At 47.0% G+C, this 23,926-nt stretch overlaps 1 protein-coding gene across 4 annotated transcripts in view; it reads right to left on the bottom strand.

The window, feature by feature from the left end:
• AIFM3 (AIF family member 3) overlaps window positions 1-23,926 on the bottom strand; it is a 124,773-nt gene that overhangs the window by 92,530 nt on the left and 8,317 nt on the right. For all 4 annotated transcript variants that reach the window (XM_074972590.1, XM_074972588.1, XM_074972589.1 and 1 more), the window contains exon 2: window positions 2,590-2,815. In XM_074972590.1, coding sequence (XP_074828691.1) covers window positions 2,590-2,620 — 31 coding nt within the window. In that variant the 5' untranslated portion in view covers window positions 2,621-2,815. The remainder of the gene's footprint in view (window positions 1-2,589; window positions 2,816-23,926) is intronic.

Genomic DNA, 23,926 nt, shown 5'->3' on the forward strand with positions numbered 1-23,926 from the left:
TAGCAAAAAGGTACCATGGATGCTTCATCTGTCCCCTCCATTACACAGCACCTCTCAGCTCCCCCTCATTCCTCTTCCTCAGAACACCTCCCAGCTCCTCCCCCCACCTCCACTGCACCTTTCAGCTCCCCCCTCCCTCTTCCTCAGAACAGCTCCCCCCCACTGCACCTCTCAGCCCCCCTCATTTCTCTCACTCAGAACACCTCCCCGCTCCCCCCACACCCCGCTACACCTCTCAGCTCCCCCCTATCCCTCTCCCTCAAGATACCTCCCAGCTCCCCCTCCACACTGCACCTCTCAGTCCCCCCTCATTCCTCTCCCTCAGGACACCTCCCAGCTCCCCCCCCCAAACACACACACACACTGCACCTCTCAGCTCCCCTTCATCCCTCTCCCTCAGGACACCTCCCAGCTCTTCCCTCCCCCCACTGCATCTCTCAGCTCCCCCTCATTCCTCTCCCTCAGGACACCTCCCAGCTCCTCACTCCTCCCCAACTTCAGCTCTCAGTTCCCCCCCCATCCCTCAGGACACCTCCCAGCTCCCCACACACACACACACACTGCACCTCTCAGCTCCACCTGCTCCCTGTGCCTCATGGCTCCACTCCCCGCCATGTGCCTCTGGGCTCCACCCCAACCCTTTACAGTGTGGCTCCATTTCACCTCCCCACACAACCGTCCATCTTCACCCCACCCACTCCTCTTTATGGCACCCCCCTGGTCCACCTCACCCCTTCCCCATCCTGGCAACTCACTGCTTCACCCCACCCTGCCCCACACTGGGTGCCTCTGGGACAGCCCCTTTGCTCTAGGTAGGGAGCTGTGTTCCCTTTTGCTGTGCCTTTCTGGAGTCTGGGGCTCCATGGTAACGAGGTTTGTTCAGAATGGATGCAGGTCTATTTTGATCAAGGAAAATTAGATTTCTAAGAAATAAGGGGTTTATAAACACCAAGTTTCTTAACTTTTTTAATCCGATTGGCTTGATGTACTTGGACTGCATTCCAGCATATTTTAAGCCCTTTTTAACCCTACTAAAAGAGGTCCTTAAGCTTAATGTGAATGCGATCTAATGTTTTGCAATTTTTTAAGCAGTCACATATGACTGTACTTCTGTTTACTCAATAACAGGTGTTCTGAGGCTGACTTCTGTTGGACTAACAAAAGGAGGAACTTTTGTACTGAAGACCAGGACTCTTGCCATCTAAGACCTGAGGTGGTCAGGAATGAGAAATCAGTTCTCTCTCATGGCAAAGCAACTACAGTTCTGCTGGTACATATAATGAAAGGACACATGAATTAACCCGATAATTTGAGTATTTTTTAAAGAAAAATAAAAAAGAAGTAGATGAAGTGGTTTATTTATATTATTTGTGAATGCTAATATTGTACAAAAGAGCATCACCTCAGTATATGCCATGCTCAGAATTGCCAGCTTCAAGAATTAAAAAATGATGATCAGGCCCCCACAATTAAAGATCAGCTTAAAATAATGACATTTTTAAGGATGTGCTAACTAAAAGAAAAAAGACTATGTGCTAACTACTTATGTTAAACTATCTGTTTGATCTTGTAATTAGCTGTGACACTATACCTACCCTTCCCAGATCTGAGGAAGAGCTCTGTGTAGCTTGAAAGCGTGTCTCTCTCACAAAGAGATGTTGTTTCAATAAAAGATATCACCTCGCCCACCTTGTGTCTCTAATATCCTGGGACCCACATGGCTACAACAATACTGCATACAACTATGGAAGATCTTCCAAAAAGGGAAGATTTGAGGCTGGTCAATAATTGATGGGGTTACTAGAGCTGAGATTGTTTCTTGAGCAAGGTCACAATATTGCCTGTTTTAAGGATGGTTGTCACACTGCTCTTTTGAAGCAATTTACAGTCCTTGTCCATAATGGACCTATTACCTCCCCACAAGTCTTCACTCACCATGAGGATCCGGGGGGCAGATGGAAAGTGTACAGTGGTGCCTTCGGGGCTGAGCCTGGGAGCAGTGCAGTTCTGAAAGGGGGGTGAGGGAGAATACAGTTGTGTTGTGAATCCGGCAGAGGATCAGGGACAGGGGAGCGTATAGCAGTAACCTCAAGGTGAGGCAAGCATGTGGGAAGACCACACCATAATTTTGTGGATGTGGGCCACAAGGGGACCGAAAAGCTGCTCTGTGTGGGCGTGTACAGGGCAGCAGGATGTGAGTGTGCCGTTTATGTGTGAGGGCAAATCAAATGGGAAATGTACTTATAGATTTTGAATCTCTGTCTTTCAAATCAAGGCTGGATTCTTACCTTTGTCTCAGGCTGCGACTGATACCCCAGCGAGCTTTTCTATCTCTAGTTTACTGAGATTTGAGTTTTTCACCCTACCCCTCAGCACTTTGAAAGGTTTTACACAATTCACTGCATGTGAATGAAAATTAAGTGGAATGTTCTGTGGATTAACTGCCCTGTAATCCTCCGTGTAAGAGCAGAGAATTAAAATTCTCTGAAGCAGCCTCCCTGTGGAGCACCTCTGCGTGCCTGACCTAGTTTCATCTGCAGCTACTCGGGCAAACACATGATGATTAGAGGAACACTGAACAGCAGTCACCTGGTTTTGGTTTGGAGAAGCATCCTCCCATGGTGCTCCAAGCAGAAGGAGAGAATCACAGCAGGAATAGGAGGCAAGTCAGCTAGTAGATGCTTCAGCCCAATCTCCAGAAGGGATAGACCATTAGGGCTTAAAGTGAGCAATCAGCTCATGAGGATGACTGGCATGTCCTTTCATGGTAAACTGGCCAGTCATTCCAGCTCGGGTATTAGGCTGCCTTCATAACCTACATTAAATGGAAAAGCTCAGTTAAAAATGAATAACTGGAATACATTCACACACATACTTTATTTTTCTTGTTTTTAAGTCATCCCAGATGTTGTTTCCTTCACATCACCATGCACCCATGGGCTAGGCAACACAAATCCACAAGTCAGAGGCACTTCCCTTACATGAAATAATGGCTCACAAATCATGTTCAAGTAAGCCCCATGAGTCTCTTTGTAAACTGATTAACACATTGGAGATTGGGGCCTCCAAATCAGAGACAAACTCATTTCCAGACATCTCGTGCTAGATTCACAAAGGGACTTTCAGTCACCGACAGAATCCCTGAGATTCACAAAGCCACCGTTAGGCATTCAGGCTTCCTCTCCAATGAATTGAGGGAGATAGGATTGGCCACTGTCAGAAGACAGGATACTGGGCTAGATGGACCTCTGATCTGACCCAGTCTGGCCATTCTGATAGGCATCTAGGGATTCACAGAAGCCAGCATGCTGGGCGGGGAGCTGGCCATGCTAGCCCAGGGGAGATGCAAAGGAGAGAGGTGTTTCTTAAGCCCTGGCCCTCTTCGGGAGTTCAGCACTCTAACTCGCCATACAAAAAGGAACAGCTTCAGCAGGAGAGACCAAGGGAGCACTACATCAGAATGTCCCATAGCCCAGTTTCTAGCGCATATACCTGAGAAGTGGCCGATCCCTGTTCAAATCCCTTCTCCCCCAGGCACAGGGGGTACTTGACTGACCTTCTAGGTGAGCACCCTAACCACTGGGTGAAATGTTGTGAGCGAACTGTCGTTCCGTCCACCTGGCTGTTTTGTGTGGAGTTAGGTGTGGCTCTGAGTGCGCCTACTGGCATGGGCCTGGCAGGAACACTTCAGCAGAGCAATGCCTGTCTTACCTGGTTCATGAAAGGCAGCCAGTCTGGATTTGAAGAGCCCACAAGATCGAGACTCCCCAACTTCCCTTGGTAGTTTGTTTCAATGGTTAATCATCCTCACAGTTAAAAAATTATTTCTAATTTTATTTTGTCTAGCTTCATCTTCCAGCCATTGGTTCTTGTTATGCCTTTCTCTGCTAGAATCAAGAGCTGAGGTGGGCAACCTATGGCTTGCAGGCCACATCCTGCCCGGCCCTTGAGCTCCCCATCAGGGAGACTAGCCCCCGGCCCCTCTCCCACTGTCGTCCCCCGCCCCCGCAGCCACGCCACTGCGTGGGCAGCACTCTGGGCGGCGGGTCTGCGTGATCCTGCAGGGCAGTGCGGCAGTGTGTCTGGCTCTGGCCAGGCGGCGCGGCTGCCAGACATGCTGCTCTGAGCGGCATGGTAAGGGGGCCGGGGCTGGGAGGCCCCAGGGGGCAGTCAGGGGAAAGGGAGCAGGGGGCGGTTGGATAGGTGTGGGAGTCCCGGGGGGCCTGTCAGGGGGCGGTTGGATGTGGCAGAGGTTCTGGGGGGGCGGTCAGGGGATGGGGAACAGGGGGAGTTGGAAAGGCGTGGGAGTCCCAAGGGGCCTGTCATGGGGCAGGGGTGTGGATAGGCGTCAGGGCAGTCAGGGGACAGGGAGCAGGGGAGTTGGATAGGGGTGAGGTCCCGGGGGGGTGGTTAGGGGCAGGGGGGCCCCAGGGGGCCTGTCAGGGGGCAGGGGTGTGGATAGGGGTCGGGGCAGTCAGGGGACAGGGAGCAGGGGGGTTGGATGGGGTGGGGTCCCGGGAGGGGGCAGTCAGGGGACAAGGAGCAGGGGGGGTTGGATGGGTTGGGGGTTCTGAGGGGGACAGTCAGGGGGTGGGAAGTGGGAGGGGTCGGATGGGGGCAGTGCCAGGCTGTTTGGGGGGCACAGCCCGGGTCCTCCCTACCATTTTGCAACCCCAATGTGGCCCTTGGGCTAAAACTTTTGCCCCCCCATTAAAGAGCCTGTTGGGACCCATTATTTTCTCCCTGTGGAGTTACTTACCCACTATAATCAAGTTGCCTAACAATCTTCTTTTTGATACTCTAAACAGACTGAGCTCTGTATGTGCATGTCTAAATTGCCACAGTTCTGACTCTAAGGGGGTGTGACTAACAGTGCGCATCAAAGGGCTGCGCTGTAACTTCCGTATGTGGACGCTGCGAGTGTGAACGTAAAGGTTTCAACTACCTTAGCGCCAACTCTGGACTTGTAAATTTATGCCCACAATGTTACACTTTGGTGTGCTCTGCTATTCACACCCCTTTAGTCACAACCGTGGGGCAATGCAGATATGCCCCAAGTCTCTCATTGTAAGGTATTTCTGGCTTTTTTCTGCATCATCTCCAATTTTTCAAAATCCTTTTAAAAATCTGGACAAAGGAACAGTCTGCACTATTCCATCTGGCTGTGATGGAATCTGTGGCTGCAATTATAACTTCTGTTCTTTGTATTGCTGTCAATCTGGACTTTTCTCTGTTGATTTTTAAACTAAGAGCAAGGATGAGATGAAGAATATGATGAATGGAATCTTTCATCAGCTCTGTGGGGATCTTCCCCAGACTAACCAATTATCCAAATATGGATGAACTATTATGTCCTGTCTTCTTAGCTGCCATGGCTTGGTAAATACTCCCAGTGCTACAGAGAGTCTGAAAATGAAAACCTAGTATTGGTAGTTCTTCTGCCTGATCAGGAATCTTAAATCCAGCTCAGTCACAATGTGCAATTATGCATTTTGCAAGTCTAGAGTTGCAAACCAGTCTTGCAGATCTAGAGGTGGAATCATTGATGCTAGGGTCACTATTCTGAACTTTATGTGATGAATGAAGATGCTGATCCTGCTCATATGCAAAATGGGATGCCACCCTTCTTTGGTATCAAGAAGGAGTTGGAGTAGAAACGTCTTCCTCAGAATTGAGATGGAACATCTTTTATTGCTGTGAGTGACAGAAGTTAATGCACCTCCTGATGCCACAGTCTCTCATGAGATGAGTCCCCGAAGAGGAATGTGGAAGAGGATAGGGGATTGGCACAGTATTGCAGGCTGAGATGTATGAGTGGCTAAGGCAAAAATTCTCTTTCTGGTATTGCTGACTCTTCCTTGGGGGTTACTGATGATCTCTGGTGATAAAAAGTACCCGGCCTACATCTCTGTCTTGAAAAAGTTTTTGGATTTCCCTGTTTTTTTCCATGGGTGGGTATATACCCCATGAGATCACAATGTTGCTTGTGAGTCATTCAAAGTACAAAGGGTATCATCAGTATGTTTAACTAAACAGACCCCGCAAAAAGCAAATAAAGCACAAGATGGGTTATTAGCTGGTGTCTTCTAGAGACCACCAAATCACACTAGGGAACAGGATGACAGGCTCCTTATGCGCCTATCTATAGTGTGTAGGGAAAAGAACTTTGTGATCATGGGAAACTTCAATTTGAGTGATGTATGCTGGAGGTCTCATGCTGCCAATACTAAAACATCCCTGATATTTCTAAACATGATAGATGACAATTTCCTATCTCAAAAAGTGTTGCATCCAATGCAGGGGAATTCTATATTAGACCTTATCTTGACAGATAATGAAGTATTGGTCACAGAACTTAAAGTTAATCATAGCTTAGGTACAAGTGATCATGACTTGATCATGTTTATAATATGCAAACAGAATAATGTCCAGAACAGGAATATTTAAACTGAGTGCTTTGAAAGGGCCAGTTTCTCAATGCTGAAAACAACTGAGAGTCAAATTAGCTGGCAGGAAGAATTTAATCAGAAAAATGACTGATAATTGGGAATTGTTTAAGAACACTTTACTAGATGCCCAAAAAAGCACAATCCCACAACCAAGGAAGAAAGCTGTCTTGATTTAAAAAATGGACCTGGTTTAAAGGGAAAGTGAAGGCAGCTATTTAAAAAAACCCTAATATATTACAAATGGAAGAAAGGAGAAGTTGATAGTAATTAATACAGATCAGAAGATAGGAATTGTAGAAAATTGATAAGGAAAGCAAATGGACAGAAAGCGAAATCTATGGCCAGCAGAGTTAAGGAAAATAAGGAGGCATTTTTTAAAATCTATTAGGAACAAAAAAAATCCTGACAATGGTACTAGTCCATTAATAGATGGAAATGGGAGAATTATCAGTAATAATGCAGAAAGAAGGAGATGGAGGTCAGCTGGAGGGATGGAAACACGGAGAAGGCACAAGGTCAGTTGGAGGAGTCAGATTCATCATGAACAAGGAATGGTCTTCAAAAATTGTCTCATGCCATTTGAAATCATCACGTATCAGGGTGTTTTACCTCCGATTGAACCGAAATAGTACCCTCAAAATCATCCAGATCTATGCTCCCTCAAGTGCATGCGAAGATGATGATGTGGAAGGATTCTATCAGGAACTGGAGGAAACCCTCGCCCAGAGTTCCACATATACGATTGTGATGGGAGATTTTAACGCCAAGGGTGGAAGAGGGAGAGAGGGCAAAAAGTTCACAGGAAGGTACGGTATCGGAAAACGAAGCACGCGAGGAGAACGACTAGCTATACTGGCAGAGACGAGGAGAATGTTCATTGGTAACACCTGGTTCCGAAAGAAGGCCAACAGAAGATGGACCTGGATCGCACCAAACGAAGACAAAAAATGAAATCGATTACTTTCTGATCGATAGACGACGCATCGTGCAGGATATTTCAGTAGTGCCATCATTCAATATCGGTAGCAATCACCGCCTACTGAGAGCCAGACTCACATTCACTGTGAAGGTGGAGAAAAAGACGCTGTGTATGGCGAACAGAAGGCACCAACCGGTAGCTTTCGATGAGGCAATCCTGAAGGAAAACATTTCTAGGGAAAATTGGAGCCTCCTGGACAACTGCAATGACGATTATGAGAACTTCAGTAAGAGACTGAAATGGTGTGTGAAATAAGCTGAGCGTGAAAGACCAAGAAGAGCTAGCAGAAGAATCTCGGAGAATACAAAGACTTTATTGGAGAAGACGAGGAAAATGAAAAGAAATGGCAGTGAAAGGCTTGAGTACCATCACTTCAACAAACCGATGAACACATACTCCCAGTTCTCATCAGCGAAGTCCGTCACGCAATCCATCAAATGAAAGAGGGGAAGGCTCCAGGCAAGGAAGGTCTGACAGCAGAAGTGCTTAAGGCGGGAGGTCAGGAACTTTGGAAAGCTCTTACCCAAAGGTTCAGTCACTAACTGGAAATCCAGAAAATACCATCCAGTTGGAAAGAGTCCAATACCATCTTGCTGCATAAGAAAGGCAATAGAGAAAATCTAAAGAACTATCACCTGATCTGCCTGCTTTCGCATATCTATAAGTTGTTCACAAAAATAATAACAAATAACAAATCAACTGTCGCGAAATCTGGATGAACAGCAACCTAGAGAGCAGGCCGGCTTTCGAAGGAACTACAGCACGATAAACCACATCTTCAGGGCTGAAGCCCTGAAGCACGAGATTTTAGGAACGTAAGACATCATGAACTGAAAAGAACCACCAAGCCCTGCCTCCCAACCACAACAGAAGCCCCACTCATAAATGAATCAAGCTCTATCTTAAGACTAATTAAGTTCTTTGCCCACAGAACTCCTATTAGGAAGCAGTTCCAGAACCTCACTTCTGTCATTGTTAGAAACCTTCTTCTCTGCCCTGTATATAATTATAGGGCACAGTCAGATCCCCTCTGCAGTGAATGAAGCAGGGACCTTGTGGAAATAAAGCATGTGTGATCACATACTTAAAGATTGTATGATGTGTACAAGGGGGCCAAATTAAGGATGCATTAGGATCCTTAATTCTAGCATTTCTTAACATTGGAGTGCTTGACTTTCCATCCATAACATTCTTTTAATGTAGTTTTTTTAAATGTAATTTCTTATATTTTTAAAAAGCAAATGGATTAAAATGGAAATTTTATTACGTGGAACTATACTGATCCCTACATGGGACAACAGCAGGATTGGGTCCTTTAGACTCACAGCACAGACCTCTACCACTTGAGCTAATGGTAACTGATAGCAGTAGCAGGCTGTTATCCTCTATATGGACCAGTCAGTACAACGGGATGAGATACACAGTGATTTTACAGCTATTGGCTAACAGCAGAGGAATGTAGAGACCTAGGGTACTTGGCTTCATTCCTAGGGAGCCGCTAACAGGGAGTTTCAAGAGGGAGTTCTCCAGCTGAAGGAGGAGCAAATACGGGACCCTTGGCGTAAGTGGCTGTCTGTAGTGTGTGTTTGTGTTTGGGGGTTATGTGCTGTGTGCTGAGCTTGTATTTGTCTGTCTGTTTGTTTTTGTTTGAAGGACCCTGTTTCTGTGGGCGGCAGTTGGAAGCTGTGAGCTTCTAAACAAGGTTTGAAATCTAGAAGCCTCTGTTCATTGGCTGAGCCTTAGTCAGGGGGCGGGGCTATCAAGGAGACCAGGACTTTATAAAGCAGTGAGCAAGCGACCAGGGAGCTTTGCAAACAGGGGCCGCTAACAGGGAGTTTCGAGAGGGAGTTGGGAAGGGGGCAAGGTACACTTGCCATTCTTTAAAACCTTTACACTAAACTATAATCAAAACTTCTTGATTTAAACAAAACCCCTATCATTAACCTAGGTAATTGTAGGAGAAAATGCAGGCAGAAGCCCAGCAGCAGAGTGGGCGTTATCCTGTTTATTGCACTCAGTGTAGCATGTATGATTATCTGCCCTGTGGGTGGATGGCATATGTGTGCATTCGGTGCAAGGAGCTCCTGGCCCTTAGAGACTGAGTACGGGCTTTGGAGGCCAGGATAGCGAAACTGAAGGAGCTAAGGGAGGCAGAGAGGTATGTTGATGAGGCTTTCCGGGACACTGTAGATTTGTCCCACCTCCGGTCAGACAGCCCCTGCGCTGTTAAGGAGGATGAAAGGCTCAGGGAAGGAGAGCAGTCAATGGGAACAGAGGGAAACCTTCCCATAGTTGGGACCCTCCTTCCAGATGATGTTGAGGTATCCTCTCGCACTGAGGTTACCTCTCCGGGGGAGGGAACTCCAGTCATTAGGAAAAGGCAGGTGTTAGTAATGGGAGATTCGATCATTAGAAACATAGATAGCTGGGTTTGTGATGATTGGGAGAACCGTATGGTGACTTGCCTGCCTGGTGCGAAGGTTGCGGATCTCTTGAGGCATCTAGATAGACTTATGTGTAGTGCTGGGGAGGAGCCGGCGGTCATGGTACATGTAGGTACCAATGCCGTAGGGAAGGGTAGGAGAGACGTCCTGGAGGCCAAATTTAAGCTGCTACGAAAGAGACTGAAATCCAGGACCTCTATGGTGGCATTCTCAGAAATACTACCAGTTCCACGCGCAGGGCCAGGTGGGCAGGGAGAGCTTCAGAGTCTCAATGTGTGGATGAGACGATGGTGTAGAGGGGAGGGGTTTAGATTTATTAGGAAACTTTTGGGATGGGGGGAGCCTATACAGGAAGGATGGGCTACCCCTAAACCAGAGTGGAGCCAGCCTGCTGGCACTTCACATTAAAAAGGCTGCAGAGCAGTTTTTAAACTAAGAGATGTGGGACGGTGGTGGGAGCCGATTGCTGCAGAGGCGCACGTGGATCGGAACAGAGACTTCTTTTAGAGGAGAGTCTATTGAGAGAGATTCTCTAGGTTTTAGTCAGGAGGAGAGGATGGAAGAGGATAAAGTAGGGGCCAGATCAGACGAGAAACATTCACATAAAGAATCTGACACATCAGAAAAGGGCAGACAAATAAGCAGTGACAAGTTTTTAAAGTGCTTGTACACAAATGCTAGAAGTCTAAATAATAAGACGGGTGAACTAGAGTGCCTTGTGTTAAAGGAGGATATTGATATAATAGACATCACAGAAACCTGGTGGAGTGAGGACAATCAATGGGACACAATTATTCCGGGTTACAAAATATATCGGAAGGACAGAACAGGTCGTGCCGGGGGGTGGGCACTATATATGAAAGAAAATGTAGAATCAAATGAAAATAAAAATCTTAAATAAATCCACATGTTCCATAGAATCTCTCTGGATAGTAATTCCATGCTCTAATAAGAATATAACAGTAGGGATCTATTATCGACCACCTGACCAGGACAGTGATAGTGACGATGAAATGCTAAGGGAGATTAGAGAGACTATCAAAATAAAAAAACTCAATAATAGTGGGGGGATTTCAATTATCCCCATATTGACTGGATACATGTCACCTCAGTACGAAATGCAGAGACAAAATTTCCTGATACTTTAAATGACTGCTTCTTGGGGCAGCTGGTCAGGAACCCACAAGGGGAGAGGCAACTCTTGATCTAGTCCTGAGTGGAGCACAGGATCTGGTCCAAAAAGTAACTATAACAGGACCACTTGGAAATAGAGCCCATAATATAATAACATTTAACATTTCTGTAATGGGAAGAACACATCAACAAACCAACACTGTGGCATTTAATTTCAGAAAGGGGAACGATGCAAAAATGAGGAGGTTAGTTAAACAGAAATTAAAAGGTACAGTGACTAGAGTGAAATCCCTACAAGCTGCATGGACACTTTTCAAAGACACCATAATAGATGCTCAACTTAAATGTATACCCCAAGTTAAAAAACACAGTAAAAGAACTAAAAAAGAGCCACCGTGGCTTAACAACCATGTAAAAGAAGCAGTGAGAGATAAAAAGACATCTTTTAAAAAGTGGAAGTCAAATCCTAGTGAGGTAAATAGAAAGGAGCATAAACACTGCCAAATTAAATGTAAAAAGAAATAAGAAAAGCCAAAAAGGAGTTTGAAGAACAGCTAGCCAAAAACTCAAAAGGTAATAACAAAATGTTTTTAAAGTACATCAGAAGCAGAAAGCCTGCTAAACAACCAGTGGGGCCCCTGGCCGATTGAGATACAAAAGGAGCACTTAAAGACGATAAAGTTATTGCAGAGAAACTAAGGGTATGTCTACACTACGGAATAAGGTCGAATTTATAGAAGTCGGTTTTTTAGAAATCGGTTTTATATATTCGAGTGTGTATGTCCCCACAGAAGTGCATTAAGTGCATTAACTCGGCGGAGTGCTTCCACAGTACCGAGGCTAGAGTCGACTTCTGGAGCGTTGCACTGTGGGTAGCTATCCCACAGTTCCCGCAGTCTCCGCTGCCCATTGGAATTCTGGGTTGAGATCCCAATGCCTGATGGGGCTGAAACATTGTCGCGGGTGGTTCTGGGTACATATTGTCAGTCCCCCCCTTCCCTCCCTCCCTCCGTGAAAGCAAGGGCAGACAATTGTTTCGCGCCTTTTTTGCTGAGTTACCTGTGTGGACGCCATACCACCGCAAGCATGGAGCCCGCTCAGGTAACCGTCACCGTATGTCTCCTGGGTGCTGGCAGACGTGGCACGGCATTGCTACACAGTAGCAGCAACCCATTGCCTTGTGGCAGCAGACGGTACAATACGACTGGTAGCCGTCCTCGTCATGTCCGAGGTACTCCTGGTCGCCTGTGTGATCAGGAGCGCCTGGGCAGACATGGGCGCAGGGACTAAATTTTTAGTGACTTGACCAGGTCATTTTTTTTAGTCCGGCAGTCAGTCCTATTGAACCGTCTTATGGTGAGCAGGCAGGCAATATGTCCTTCTGCACCATCTGCTGCCAGCCAAAGATGTAAAAGATAGATGGAGTGGATCAAAACAAGAAATAGACCAGATTTGTTTGTACTCATTTGCCTCCTCCCCTGTCTAGGGGAATCATTCCTCTAGGTCACACTGCAGTCACTCACAGAGAAGGTGCAGCGAGGTAGATCTAGCCATGTATCAATCAGAGGCCAGGCTAACCTCCTTGTTCCAATAAGAACAATAACTTAGGTGCACCATTTCTTATTGGAACCCTCCGTGAAGTCCTGCCTGAACTACTCCTTGATGTAAAGCCACCCCCTTTGTGGATTTTAGCCTCCTGAAGCCAACCCTGTAAGCCGTGTCGTCAGTCGCCCCTCCCTCCGTCAGAGCAACGGCAGACAATCATTCCGCGCCTTTTTTCTGTGCGGACGCCATACCAAGGCAAGCATGGAGTCCGCTCAGCTCACTTTGGCAATTAGGAGCACATTAAACACCACACGCATTATCCAGCAGTATATGCAGCACCAGAACCTGGGAAAGCGCTACCGGGCGAGGAGGCGACGTCAGCGCGGTCACGTGAGTGATCAGGACATGGACACAGATTTCTCTGAAAGCATGGGCCCTGCCAATGCATGCATAATGGTGCTAATGGGGCAGGTTCATGCTGTGGAACGCCGATTCTGGGCTCGGGAAACAAGCACAGACTGGTGGGACCGCATAAGTGTTGCAGGTCTGGGACGATTCCCAGTGGCTGCGAAACTTTCGCATGCGTAAGGGCACTTTCATGGAACTTTGTGACTTGCTTTCCCCTGCCCTGAAGCGCATGAATACCAAGATGAGAGCAGCCCTCACAGTTGAGAAACGAGTGGCGATAGCCCTGTGGAAGCTTGCAACGCCAGACAGCTACCGGTCAGTTGGGAATCAATTTGGAGTGGGCAAATCTACTGTGGGGGCTGCTGTGATGCAAGTAGCCCACGCAATCAAAGATCTGCTGATATCAAGGGTAGTGACCTTGGGAAATGTGCAGGTCATAGTGGATGGCTTTGCTGCAATGGGATTCCCTAACTGTGGTGGGGCCATAGACAGAACCCATATCCCTATCTTGGCACCGGAGCACCAAGCCGGTGAGTACATAAACCGCAAGGGGTACTTTTCAATAGTGCTGCAAGCTCTGGTGGATCACAAGGGACGTTTCACCAACATCAACGTGGGATGGCCGGGAAAGGTACATGACGCTCGCATCTTCAGGAACTCTGGTCTGTTTCAAAAGCTTCAAGAAGGGACTTTATTCCCAGACCAGAAAATAACTGTTGGTGATGTTGAAATGCCTATATGTATCCTTGGGGACCCAGCCTACCCCTTAATGCCATGGCTCATGAAGCCGTACACAGGCAGCCTGGACAGCAGTCAGGAGCTGTTCAACTACAGGCTGAGCAAGTGCAGAATGGTGGTAGAATGTGCATTTGGACGTTTAAAGGCGCGCTGGCGCAGTTTACTGACTCGGTTAGACCTCAGCGAAACCAATATTCCCACTGTTATTACTGCTTGCTGTGTGCTCCACAATATCTGTGAGAGTAAGGGGGAGACGTTTATGGCGGGGTGGGAGGTTGAGGCAAATCGCCTGGCTGCTGGTTACGCGCAGCCAGACACCAGGGCGGTTAGAAGAGCACAGGAGGGTGCGGTACGCATCAGAGAGGCTTTGAAAACCAGTTTCATGACTGGCCAGGCTACGGTGTGAAAGTTCTGTTTGTTTCTCCTTGATGAAACCCCCCGCCCCTTGGTTCACTCTACTTCCTTGTAAGCTAACCACCCTCCCCTCCTCCCTTTGATCACCTCTTGCAGAGGCAATAAAGTCATTGTTGCTTCACATTCATGCATTCTTTATTCATTCATCACACAAATAGGGGGATGACTACCAAGGTAGCCCAGGAGGGGTGGTGGAGGAGGGAAGGAAAATGCCACACAGCACTTTAAAAGTTTACAACTTTAAAATTTATTGAATGACAGCCTTCTTTTTTTGGGGCAATCCTCTGTGGTGGAGTGGCTGGTTGGCCGGTGGCCCCCCCACCGCGTTCTTGGGCGTCTGGGTGTGGAGGCTGTGGAACTTGGGGAGGAGGGCGGTTGGTTACACAGGGGCTGTAGTGGCAGTCCGTGCTCCAGCTGCCTTTGCTGCAGCTCAACCATACACTGGAGCATACTGGTTTGGTCCTCCAGCAGCCTCAGCATTGAATCCTGCCTCCTCTCATCACGCTGTCGCCACATTCGAGCTTCAGCCCTCTCTTCAGCCCGCCACTTACTCTCTTCAGCCCGCCACTTACTCTCTTCAGCCCGCCACCTCTCCTCCTGGTCATTTTGTGCTTTCCTGCAGTCTGACATTATTTGCCTCCACGCATTCGTCTGTGCTCTGTCAGTGTGGGAGGACAGCATGAGCTCGGAGAACATTTCATCTCGAGTGCGTTTTTTTTTTTCTTTCTAATCTTCACTAGCCTCTGGGAAGGAGAAGATCCTGTGATCATTGAAACACATGCAGCTGGTGGAGAAAAGAAAAGGGACAGCGGTATTTAAAAAGACACATTTTATAAAACACTGGCTACACTCTTTCAGGGTAAACCTTGCTGTTAACATTACATACATAGCACATGTGCTTTCGTTACAAGGTCGCATTTTGCCTCCCCCCACCGCGTGGCTACCCCCTCAACCCTCCCCCCTCCCTGTGGCTAACAGCGGGGAACATTTCTGTTCAGCCGCAGGCAAACAGCCCAGCAGGAATGGGCTCCTCTGAGTGTCCCCTGAAGAAAAGCACCCTATTTCAACCAGGTGACCATGGATTATATCTCACTCTCCTGAGGATAACACATGAACGGATGTTGCTTGAACGCCAGCAAACATACACTGCAATGCTTTGTTGTACAATGATTCCCGAGTATGTGTTACTGGCCTGGAGTGGTATAGTGTCCTACCATGAAGGACGCAATAAGTCTGCCCTCCCCAGAAACCTTTTGCAAAGGCTTTGGGAGTATATCCAGGAGAGCCGCGAATGCTAGGGCAGAGTAATCCTTTCACATGCTTGCTTTTAAACCATGTATAGTATTTTAAAAGGTACACTCACCGGAGGTCCCTTCTCCGCCTGCTGGGTCCAGGAGGCAGCCTTGGGTGGGTTCAGGGGGTACTGGCTCCAGGTCCAGGGTGAGAAACAGTTCCTGGCTGTCGGGAAAACCGGTTTCTCCGCTTGCTTGCTGTGAGCTATCTACAACCTCCTCCTCATCATCATCTTCTTCGTCCCCAAAACCTGCTTCCGTATTGCCTCCATCTCCATTGAAGGAGTCAAACAACACGGCTGGGGTAGTGGTGGCTGGACCCCCTAAAATGGCATGCAGCTCATCATAGAAGCGGCATGTTTGGGGCTCTGACCCGGAGCGGCCGTTCGCCTCTCTGGTATTCTGGTAGGCTTGCCTCAGCTCCTTCAGTTTCACGCGGCACTGCTTCGGGTCCCTGTTATGGCCTCTGTCCTTCATGCCCTGGGAGATCTTGACAAAGGTTTTGGCATTTCGAAAACTGGAACGGAGTTCTGATAGCACGGATTCCTCTCCCCATACAGCGATCAGATCCCGTACCTCCCGTTCGGTCCATGCTGGAGCTCTTTTGCGATTCTGAGACTCCATCATGGTCACCTCTGCTGATGAGCTCTGCATGGTCACCTGCAGCTTGCCACGCTGGCCAAACAGGAAATGAGATTCAAAAGTTCACGGTTCTTTTCCTGTCTACCTGGCCAGTGCATCTGAGTTGAGAGTGCTGTCCAGAGCGGTCAAAATGGAGCACTCTGGGATAGCTCCCGGAGGCCAATACCGTCGAATTGTGTCCACAGTACCCCAAATTCGACCTGGCAAGGCCGATTTAAGCGCTAATCCGCTTGTCAGGGGTGGAGTAAGGAAATCGATTTTAAGAGCCCTTTAAGTCGAAATAAAGGGCTTCATCGTGTGGACGGGTGCAGGTTTACATCGATTTAATGCTGCTAAATTCGACCTAAAGTCCTAGTGTAGACCAGGGCTAAATGAATTCTTTGCTTCAGTCATCACAGCTGAGGATGTTAGGGAGATTCCCAAACCTGAGCCGTCTTTTGTAAGTGATAAATCTGAGGTATTGTCACAGATTGAAGTATCACTAGAGGAGGTTTTGGAATTAATTGAGAAACTTAACAGTAACAAGTCACCGGGACCAGATGGCATTCACCCAAGAGTTCTGAAGGAACTCAAATGTGAAATTGCGGAACTATTAATTATAGTTTGTAACCTGTCTTTTAAATCAGCTACTGTACCCAATGACTGGAAGATAGCTAATGTAACGCAAATATTTAAGAAGGGCTCTAGAGGTGATCCTGGCAATTACAGACCGGTAAGTCTAACATCAGTACCAGGCAAATTAGTTGAAACAATAGTAAAGAATAAAATTGTCAGACACATAGAAGAACATAAACTGTTGTACAAAAGTCAAGATGGTTTCTGTAAAGGGAAATCATGTCTTACTAATCTATTAGAGTTCTTTGAGGGGGTCAACAAACATGTGGACAAGGGGGATCCAGTGGACGTAGTGTACTTAGATTTCCAGAAAGCCTTTGACAAGGTCCCTCACCAAAGGCTCTTACGTAAATTAAGTTGTCATGGGATAAGAGGGAAGATCCTTCCATGGACTGAAAACTGTTAAAAGACAGGGAACAAAGGGTAGGAATAAATGGTACATTTTCAGAATGGAGAGGGGTAACTAGTGGTGTTCCCCAAGGGTCAGTCCTAGGATCAATCCTATTCAACCTATTCATAAATGATTTGGAGAAAGGAGTAAACAATGAGGTGGCAAAGTTTGCAGACGATACTAAACTGCTCAAGATAGTTAAGACCAAAGCAGACTGTGAAGAACTTCAAAAAGATCTCACAAAACTAAGTGTTTGGGCAACAAAATGGTAAATGAAATTTAATGTGGATAAATGTAAAGTAATGCACATTGGAAAAAATAACCCCAACTATACAGACAATATAACAGGGGCTAATTTAGCTACAACTAATCAGGAGAAATATCTTGGCATCATCATGGATAGTTCTCTAAAGACGTCCACGCAGTGTGCAGCGGCAGTCAAAAAAGCAAACGGGATGTTAGGAATCATTAAAAAAGGGATAGCGAATAAGACGGAGAATATCTTATTGCCCTTATATAAATCCATGGTACGCCCACATCTTGAATACTGCATACAGATGTGGTCCCCTCATCTCAAAAAAGATATACTGGCATTAGAAAAGGTTCAGAAAAGGGCAACTAAAATGATTAGGGGTTTGGAATGGGTCCCATATGAGGAGAGATTAAATAGGCTAGGACTTTTCAGCTTGGAAAAGAGGAGACTAAGCGGGGATATGATAGAGGTCTATAAAATCATGAGTGGTGTGGAGAAAGTGAACAAGGAAAAGTTATTTACTAGTTCCCATAATATAAGAACCAAATGAAATTAATGGATAGCAGGTTTAAAACAAATAAAAGGAAGTTCTTCATTCAGCACACAGTCAACCTGTGGAACTCCTTGCCTGAGGAGGTTGTGAAGGCTAGGACTATAACAGGGTTTAAAAGAGAACTGGATAAATTCATGGAGGTTAAGTCCATTAATGGCTATTAGCCAGGATGGGTAAGGAATGGTGTCCCTAGCCTCTGTTTGTCAGAGGGTGGAGATGGATGGCAGGAGAGAGATCACTTGATCATTACCTGTTAGGTTCACTCCCTCTGGGGCACCTGGCTTTGGCCACTGTTGGTAGACAGGATACTGGGCTGGATGGACCTTTGGTCTGACCCAGTGTGGCCATTCTTATGTAGGTTCCAGAGAGGAACATATAGACTCTTCTGTACCTGTGTCCTAATCTGTCCCTGACATCCCCCTCTGCTCCTATTCTCCCCCACCCCTGATTCCTGTCACTGTCCCCTGTGCTCCCATCCCGCACCCCTTCTTCAGCTCCTGTCCTACACCTATGCATTCCAATCAGGATGCAGGCAGCTTCCTTCTTTGCCTCCATGGTGAGATCCAGTGGGGGTAGCACTGAGACCAGAAGAAAGATAATTTCCCTGCTTCAGTTCTGGCATCACAATAACCCTCAGCAGCCAGGAAGAGCAATTACACAGAAAGTCCTGCTCGGCCACTGTAGCCCACAGCCAGAATCTTCAGAGAATGTAGCTCTGCTGAATTCTATTAAACCTCTACTGATCGTCCTTACAGTGAGAGACTCTCAGAGCTCCATCTGTTTAGTTTATCAAACAAGAAGATTGAGAGGTGATTGATTACAGTGTATAAGCACCTTCATGGGGAGAAAATACCAGGTAGTAAGGGGCTCTCTAATCTAGCAGAGACAGGCAGACCAAAAACCAATGGCTGGAAGCTGAAACCAGACAAATTCAAATTAGAAATAAGGCACCAGTTTTAACAGTGAGGGTGATTAACCATTGGAACAAAATACCCAGGTGGATTCTCCATTTCTTGATATGTTCACTCAAGACAGGATGCCTTTTTGGAAGGAGTTTTAGCCAAACGCAAGTTACTGAGCCCAGTGCAGGGTCAAGTGGGTGAAATTCGCTGGCCTGACTGGCTTTGAAGCTGCACACTATTATTTATATAATTTGGCTACATTTGGCTGGATTGTCACAGGAGCAGCAAAAGGCACATCCCTGATATCACTGTGACCCTGCTGCAAAATGTAAAGTCCCTGCTCCAAAGACTGGGGGTGCTAGAGCTTCTTAACAAAAGGGCTGTAAATATTTTTAAACATGGACAAAACGCATATTTCCCCCTATAATCTCAATCTGGGAAATCGCTGAATAACTCTATCTGAAATAAAAAAAACGATCTGAGGCAGATACCAAGTATGGGAAATTTCAGCCCAAAGGATTAAAGTTTAGCAAAGTTCTAAGCAATGGGGTGTCACAGGATGACATTTGTCCTTTAAGAGGAAAAAGGTCAGCTGACCCCAGTTGGGCTTTAAAAAGGGCAGCTGGGCCTCAGAGAGTCTACCAGGAAAAGGTCAGGTAAGAGCTGTCTTGCAGTTAATAGGCAAGAGCTGTTTGAGACCAGGAAACTGCAGGAGGCCCTTGAGGGCAGCTGAAGGCTGGAGAGCAGCAGAAGGAGTTGCCTACTGACTCCAAGCCAGAGAACCAAAGCCATGGTCTTGAGAGGGCAGAAGGCCTGGAAGCAGCAGAGGGGCTAACCCACTGATATCTCCACACAGGGGACTAGTGAGAGGGCCCTGGGGAGGAGGGGATGCTCCCCTGGTGAGGATGATCTCCCAGCCAAGGAGCTGCTGTGAAGAGAGAGGTGTTGGGGTGGCTGTCCTGATAAAAGGCTAGGAGAGAGCTGAGGAAGTGCACGGATGAGGTGCTATGTCAAGGGACTAGAGGGTGTGGTATTTCAGGACTACGTGGCCTGGGGTGTATGTTTGCAGACTCTTGGTAATGAAACTAGTTTGAATTATGTTTTGTAAGCAACTGGCCCCAAGGTGGGGAACTACTGAGGCAAGAGAGCAGTGGGGAAGTTACTGGGGTCCATAAAGAGGGAAACCAAGGTAGGTAAACAGGTCATACCATGACCTCCTGCAAGAGGGCATCCCAGGTGAGGCTACCCTGTTAGGCAACCTTGATTATAGGTGTCATTACCCATGCTGCCTACTATATGGAGTAAACATGGATGCCATTCTTGTGTGGCTAATCCTTGAATGAGTGAAGTGTCTTTTGGACACAAATGCCCTTTGTTATCTCCAAGCTAAGTGCTTAGTACATTGTTATCTTTACAAGATGGGTGAGGTGATTTTAAAAAAAAAAAATTAGTGTGCTGAAACTATCTAGCCTGTGAAGTTAGGAGTTGCACTGTCACTGGGTTTAACTAACCAGGGTTACTTATAAACAAGTCCGGATGATCTCCCAGCCTCCAACACCCATTCCCAGCCTCGACGCATAGCCGGAGTCAGATAGCAAAGAGCATATGCAAAGAAATGGTGGCTAACCTGGAGGCCAAGGCAAAGAAAGACCTGCATAGTATGAACTAGGGCTGTGTCTTCAGGTTCAGTGACACAACAGAGTCCCAATCTCCAGGGAGCAATTGGCCTCTGACCTTGCTGACTCAGGACAAGTTTTTAATTAACAAGTTGCAGAAATCCCACCTCCTCCCTGCACCAAATGTGCTCACAACACTCATTTCCTAGTAAGGGTGTCCCAAGCCAGTGCTGCACTAGCCTCCCCCATAGATAGCAGGAGCTGTGAACAGACACCCTGCCAGGGAACTACAGGTTCCATGGGGGAGACCAAGAAAGAGGTCACTCCTTCCTTTGCCACCCACAATCACTAGCTTACTCCTCAGGGGAAGAGGAAACCCTGCCCCATGGCAACAACACCCACAAAACACACACTTCCCTGCCCTTCAGCTGCACACCACCCACAAAACACACACTACCCTGCTCCTTAGCTACACACAATCCATCCCTCAGCTACACACAACCCTATTCCTTAGCTACAAACAATCTCCAAAACACACACAACCCCATTCCTCTGCTACACACCACCTATAAACACCAAAATACACACACACCCTGCCTCCTGAGCTAACACCACTATAAACACAGCAATCTGTGACCCTTCACCCACACACCACCTCCAAAACATACATACACACCTCTTCCTCTCTGCTACACGGGGCCCCAAACTGACAGCAATCCCCTCCCCCCTCAGTGCTAATGTACTCAATGCTTTCTTTGCCTCTGTCTTCACGAACAAGGTCAGCTCCCAGACTGCTGCGCTGGGCAACACAGCATGGCGAGTAGGTGGCCAGCCCTCTGTGGAGAAAGAAGTGGTTAGGGACTATTTAGAAAAGCTGGACGTGCACAAGTCCATGGGGCCGGATGCGTTACATCCGAGAGTGCTAAAGGAATTGGCGGCTGTGATTGCAGAGCCATTGGCCATTATCTTTGAAAACTCATGGCGAACGGGGGAAGTCCCGGATGACTGGAAAAAGGCTAATGTAGTGCCAATCTTTAAAAAAGGGAAGAAGGAGGATGCTGGGAACTACAGGCCGGTCAGCCTCACCTCAAGGGGGGAGGGATAGCTCAGTGGTTTGAGCATTGGCCTGCTAAACCCAGGGTTGTGAGTTCAATCCTTGAGGGGGCCATTTGGGGCAAAAATTGGGGATTGGTCCTGCTTTGAGCAGGAGGTTGGACTAGATGACCTCCTGAGGTCCCTTCCAACTGTGGTGTTCTATGGTACCTCAGTCCCCGGAAAAATCATGGAGCAGGTCCTCAAGGAATCTATCCTGAAGCACTTACACGAGAGGAAAGTGATCAGGAACAGTCAGCATGGATTCACCAAGGGAAGGTCATGCCTGACTAATCTAATCGCCTTCTATGATGAGATTACTGGTTTTGTGGATGAAGGGAAAGCAGTGGGTGTATTGTTTCTTAACTTTAGCAAAGCTTTTGACACTGTCTCCCACAGTATTCTTGTCAGCAAGTTAAAGAAGTATGGGCTGGATGAATGCACTATAAGGTGGGTAGAAAGTTGGCTAGATTGTCGGGCTCAATGGGTAGTGATCAATGGCTCCATGTCTACTTGGCAGCCGGTATCAAGTGGAGTGCCCCAAGGGTCGGTCCTGGGGCCGGTTTTGTTCAATATCTTCATAAATGATCTGGAGGATGGTGTGGATTGCACTCTCAGCAAATTTGCGGATGATACTAAACTAGGAGGAGTGGTAGATACGGTGGCAGGTAGGGATAGGATACAGAAGGACCTAGACAAATTGGAGGATTGGGCCAAAAGAAATCTGATGAGGTTCAACAAGGATAAGTGCAGGGTCCTCCACTTAGGACGGAAGAATCCAATGCATCGCTACAGACTAGGGACCGAATGGCTAGGCAGCAGTTCTGCGGAAAAGGACCCAGGGGTGACAGTGGACGAGAAGCTGGATATGAGTCAACAGTGTGCCCTTGTTGCCAAGAAGGCCAATGGCATTTTGGGATGTATAAGTAGGGGCATAGCCAGCAGATCGAGGGACGTGATCGTTCCCCTCTATTCGACATTGGTGAGGCCTCATCTGGAGTACTGTGTCCAGTTTTGGGCCCCACACTACAAGAAGGATGTGGAGAAATTGGAGAGAGTCCAGCAAAGGGCAACAAAAATGATTAGGGGTCTGGAACACATGACTTATGAGGAGAGGCTGAGGGAACTGGGATTGTTTAGTCTGCAGAAGAGAAGAATAAGGGGGGATTTGATAGCTGCTTTCAACTACCTGAGAGGTGGTTCCAGAGAGGATGGTTCTAGACTATTTTCAGTGGTAGAAGATGACAGGACAAGGAGTAATGGTCTCAAGTTGCAGTGGGGGAGGTTTAGGTTGGATATTAGGAAAAACTTTTTCACTAGGAGGGTGGTGAAACACTGGAATGCGTTACCTAGGGAGGTGGTAGAATCTCCTTCCTTAGAAGTTTTTAAGGTCAGGCTTAACAAAGCCCTGGCTGGGATGATTTAATTGGGGATTGGTCCTGCTTTGAGCAGGGGGTTGGACTAGATGACCTCCTGAGGTCCCTTCCAACCCTGATATTCTGTGATTCTATGTATAAACCACCCCCTAAAATACACAACTTCCACCCTCATCTACACACCCAAAACCATATGAACAACCCTCCCCCCTCAGCTACACACAACCCTCCAGAACACACACAAGTACCTCCCCTGCACACTATCCACTATCTCCAAAATACACACACACCTACACCTCCTAGAACAAACATAAACCTGTTCCCTCAGCTACAAATAATCCACCAGAACACAAACTCAAAAGCAACCCTCTCCCTTCAGCTACTGAGCACCCCCCAAACACACAACCCTCCCCCTCAGCCATATCTATTTAGCTTATGAAAGACAAAGTTAAGAGATGACTTGATCATATAAGTACCTACATGGATGACTGAAATTTGAAAATAGACAGCTCTTCACTCCAGCAGACAACACTGTAACAAGATCCAATGGCTGGAAGTTGAAGCTAGACAAATTCAGACTAGCAATAAAGTGCAAATTTTTAAGGGAGGGCAATTAGCTATTGGAACAACTTACTGGTGGTGGTGGATTCACCTTGGGAATTTTTAAATCAAAATTGGAGGTTTTTCTAATAGATAGGATCTAGTTCAGGGACAGCTATTGGATTCAAAGTAGAAATGAATACAGGGAAGTTCTCTGGGACCCCTGTGATCATCTTGTCTGACCTCCTGAATAACACAGGCCATAGAACTTCGCCAAAATAATTCCTAGAGCGGATCTTTTAGAAAAACATCTAGTCCTGATTTAAAAATTCTCAGTGATGGAGAATCCACCATGACCTTCAGTAAATTATTCCAATGGTTCATTATTCTCACCTTATTTCCAGTCTGAATTTGTCTAGCTTCAACTTCTAGCCATTGGATCTCTGCTAGATTGAAGAGCTCATTATTAAATACAGTATTTATTTCCCCTCTAGGTACTTACAGACTGTAATGAAGACACCCCTTAACCTTCTCTTTGGTAGG

Source organism: Natator depressus, chromosome 15 (assembly GCF_965152275.1).
Source record: "Natator depressus isolate rNatDep1 chromosome 15, rNatDep2.hap1, whole genome shotgun sequence".
Taxonomy (NCBI): Eukaryota; Metazoa; Chordata; order Testudines; family Cheloniidae; genus Natator; species Natator depressus.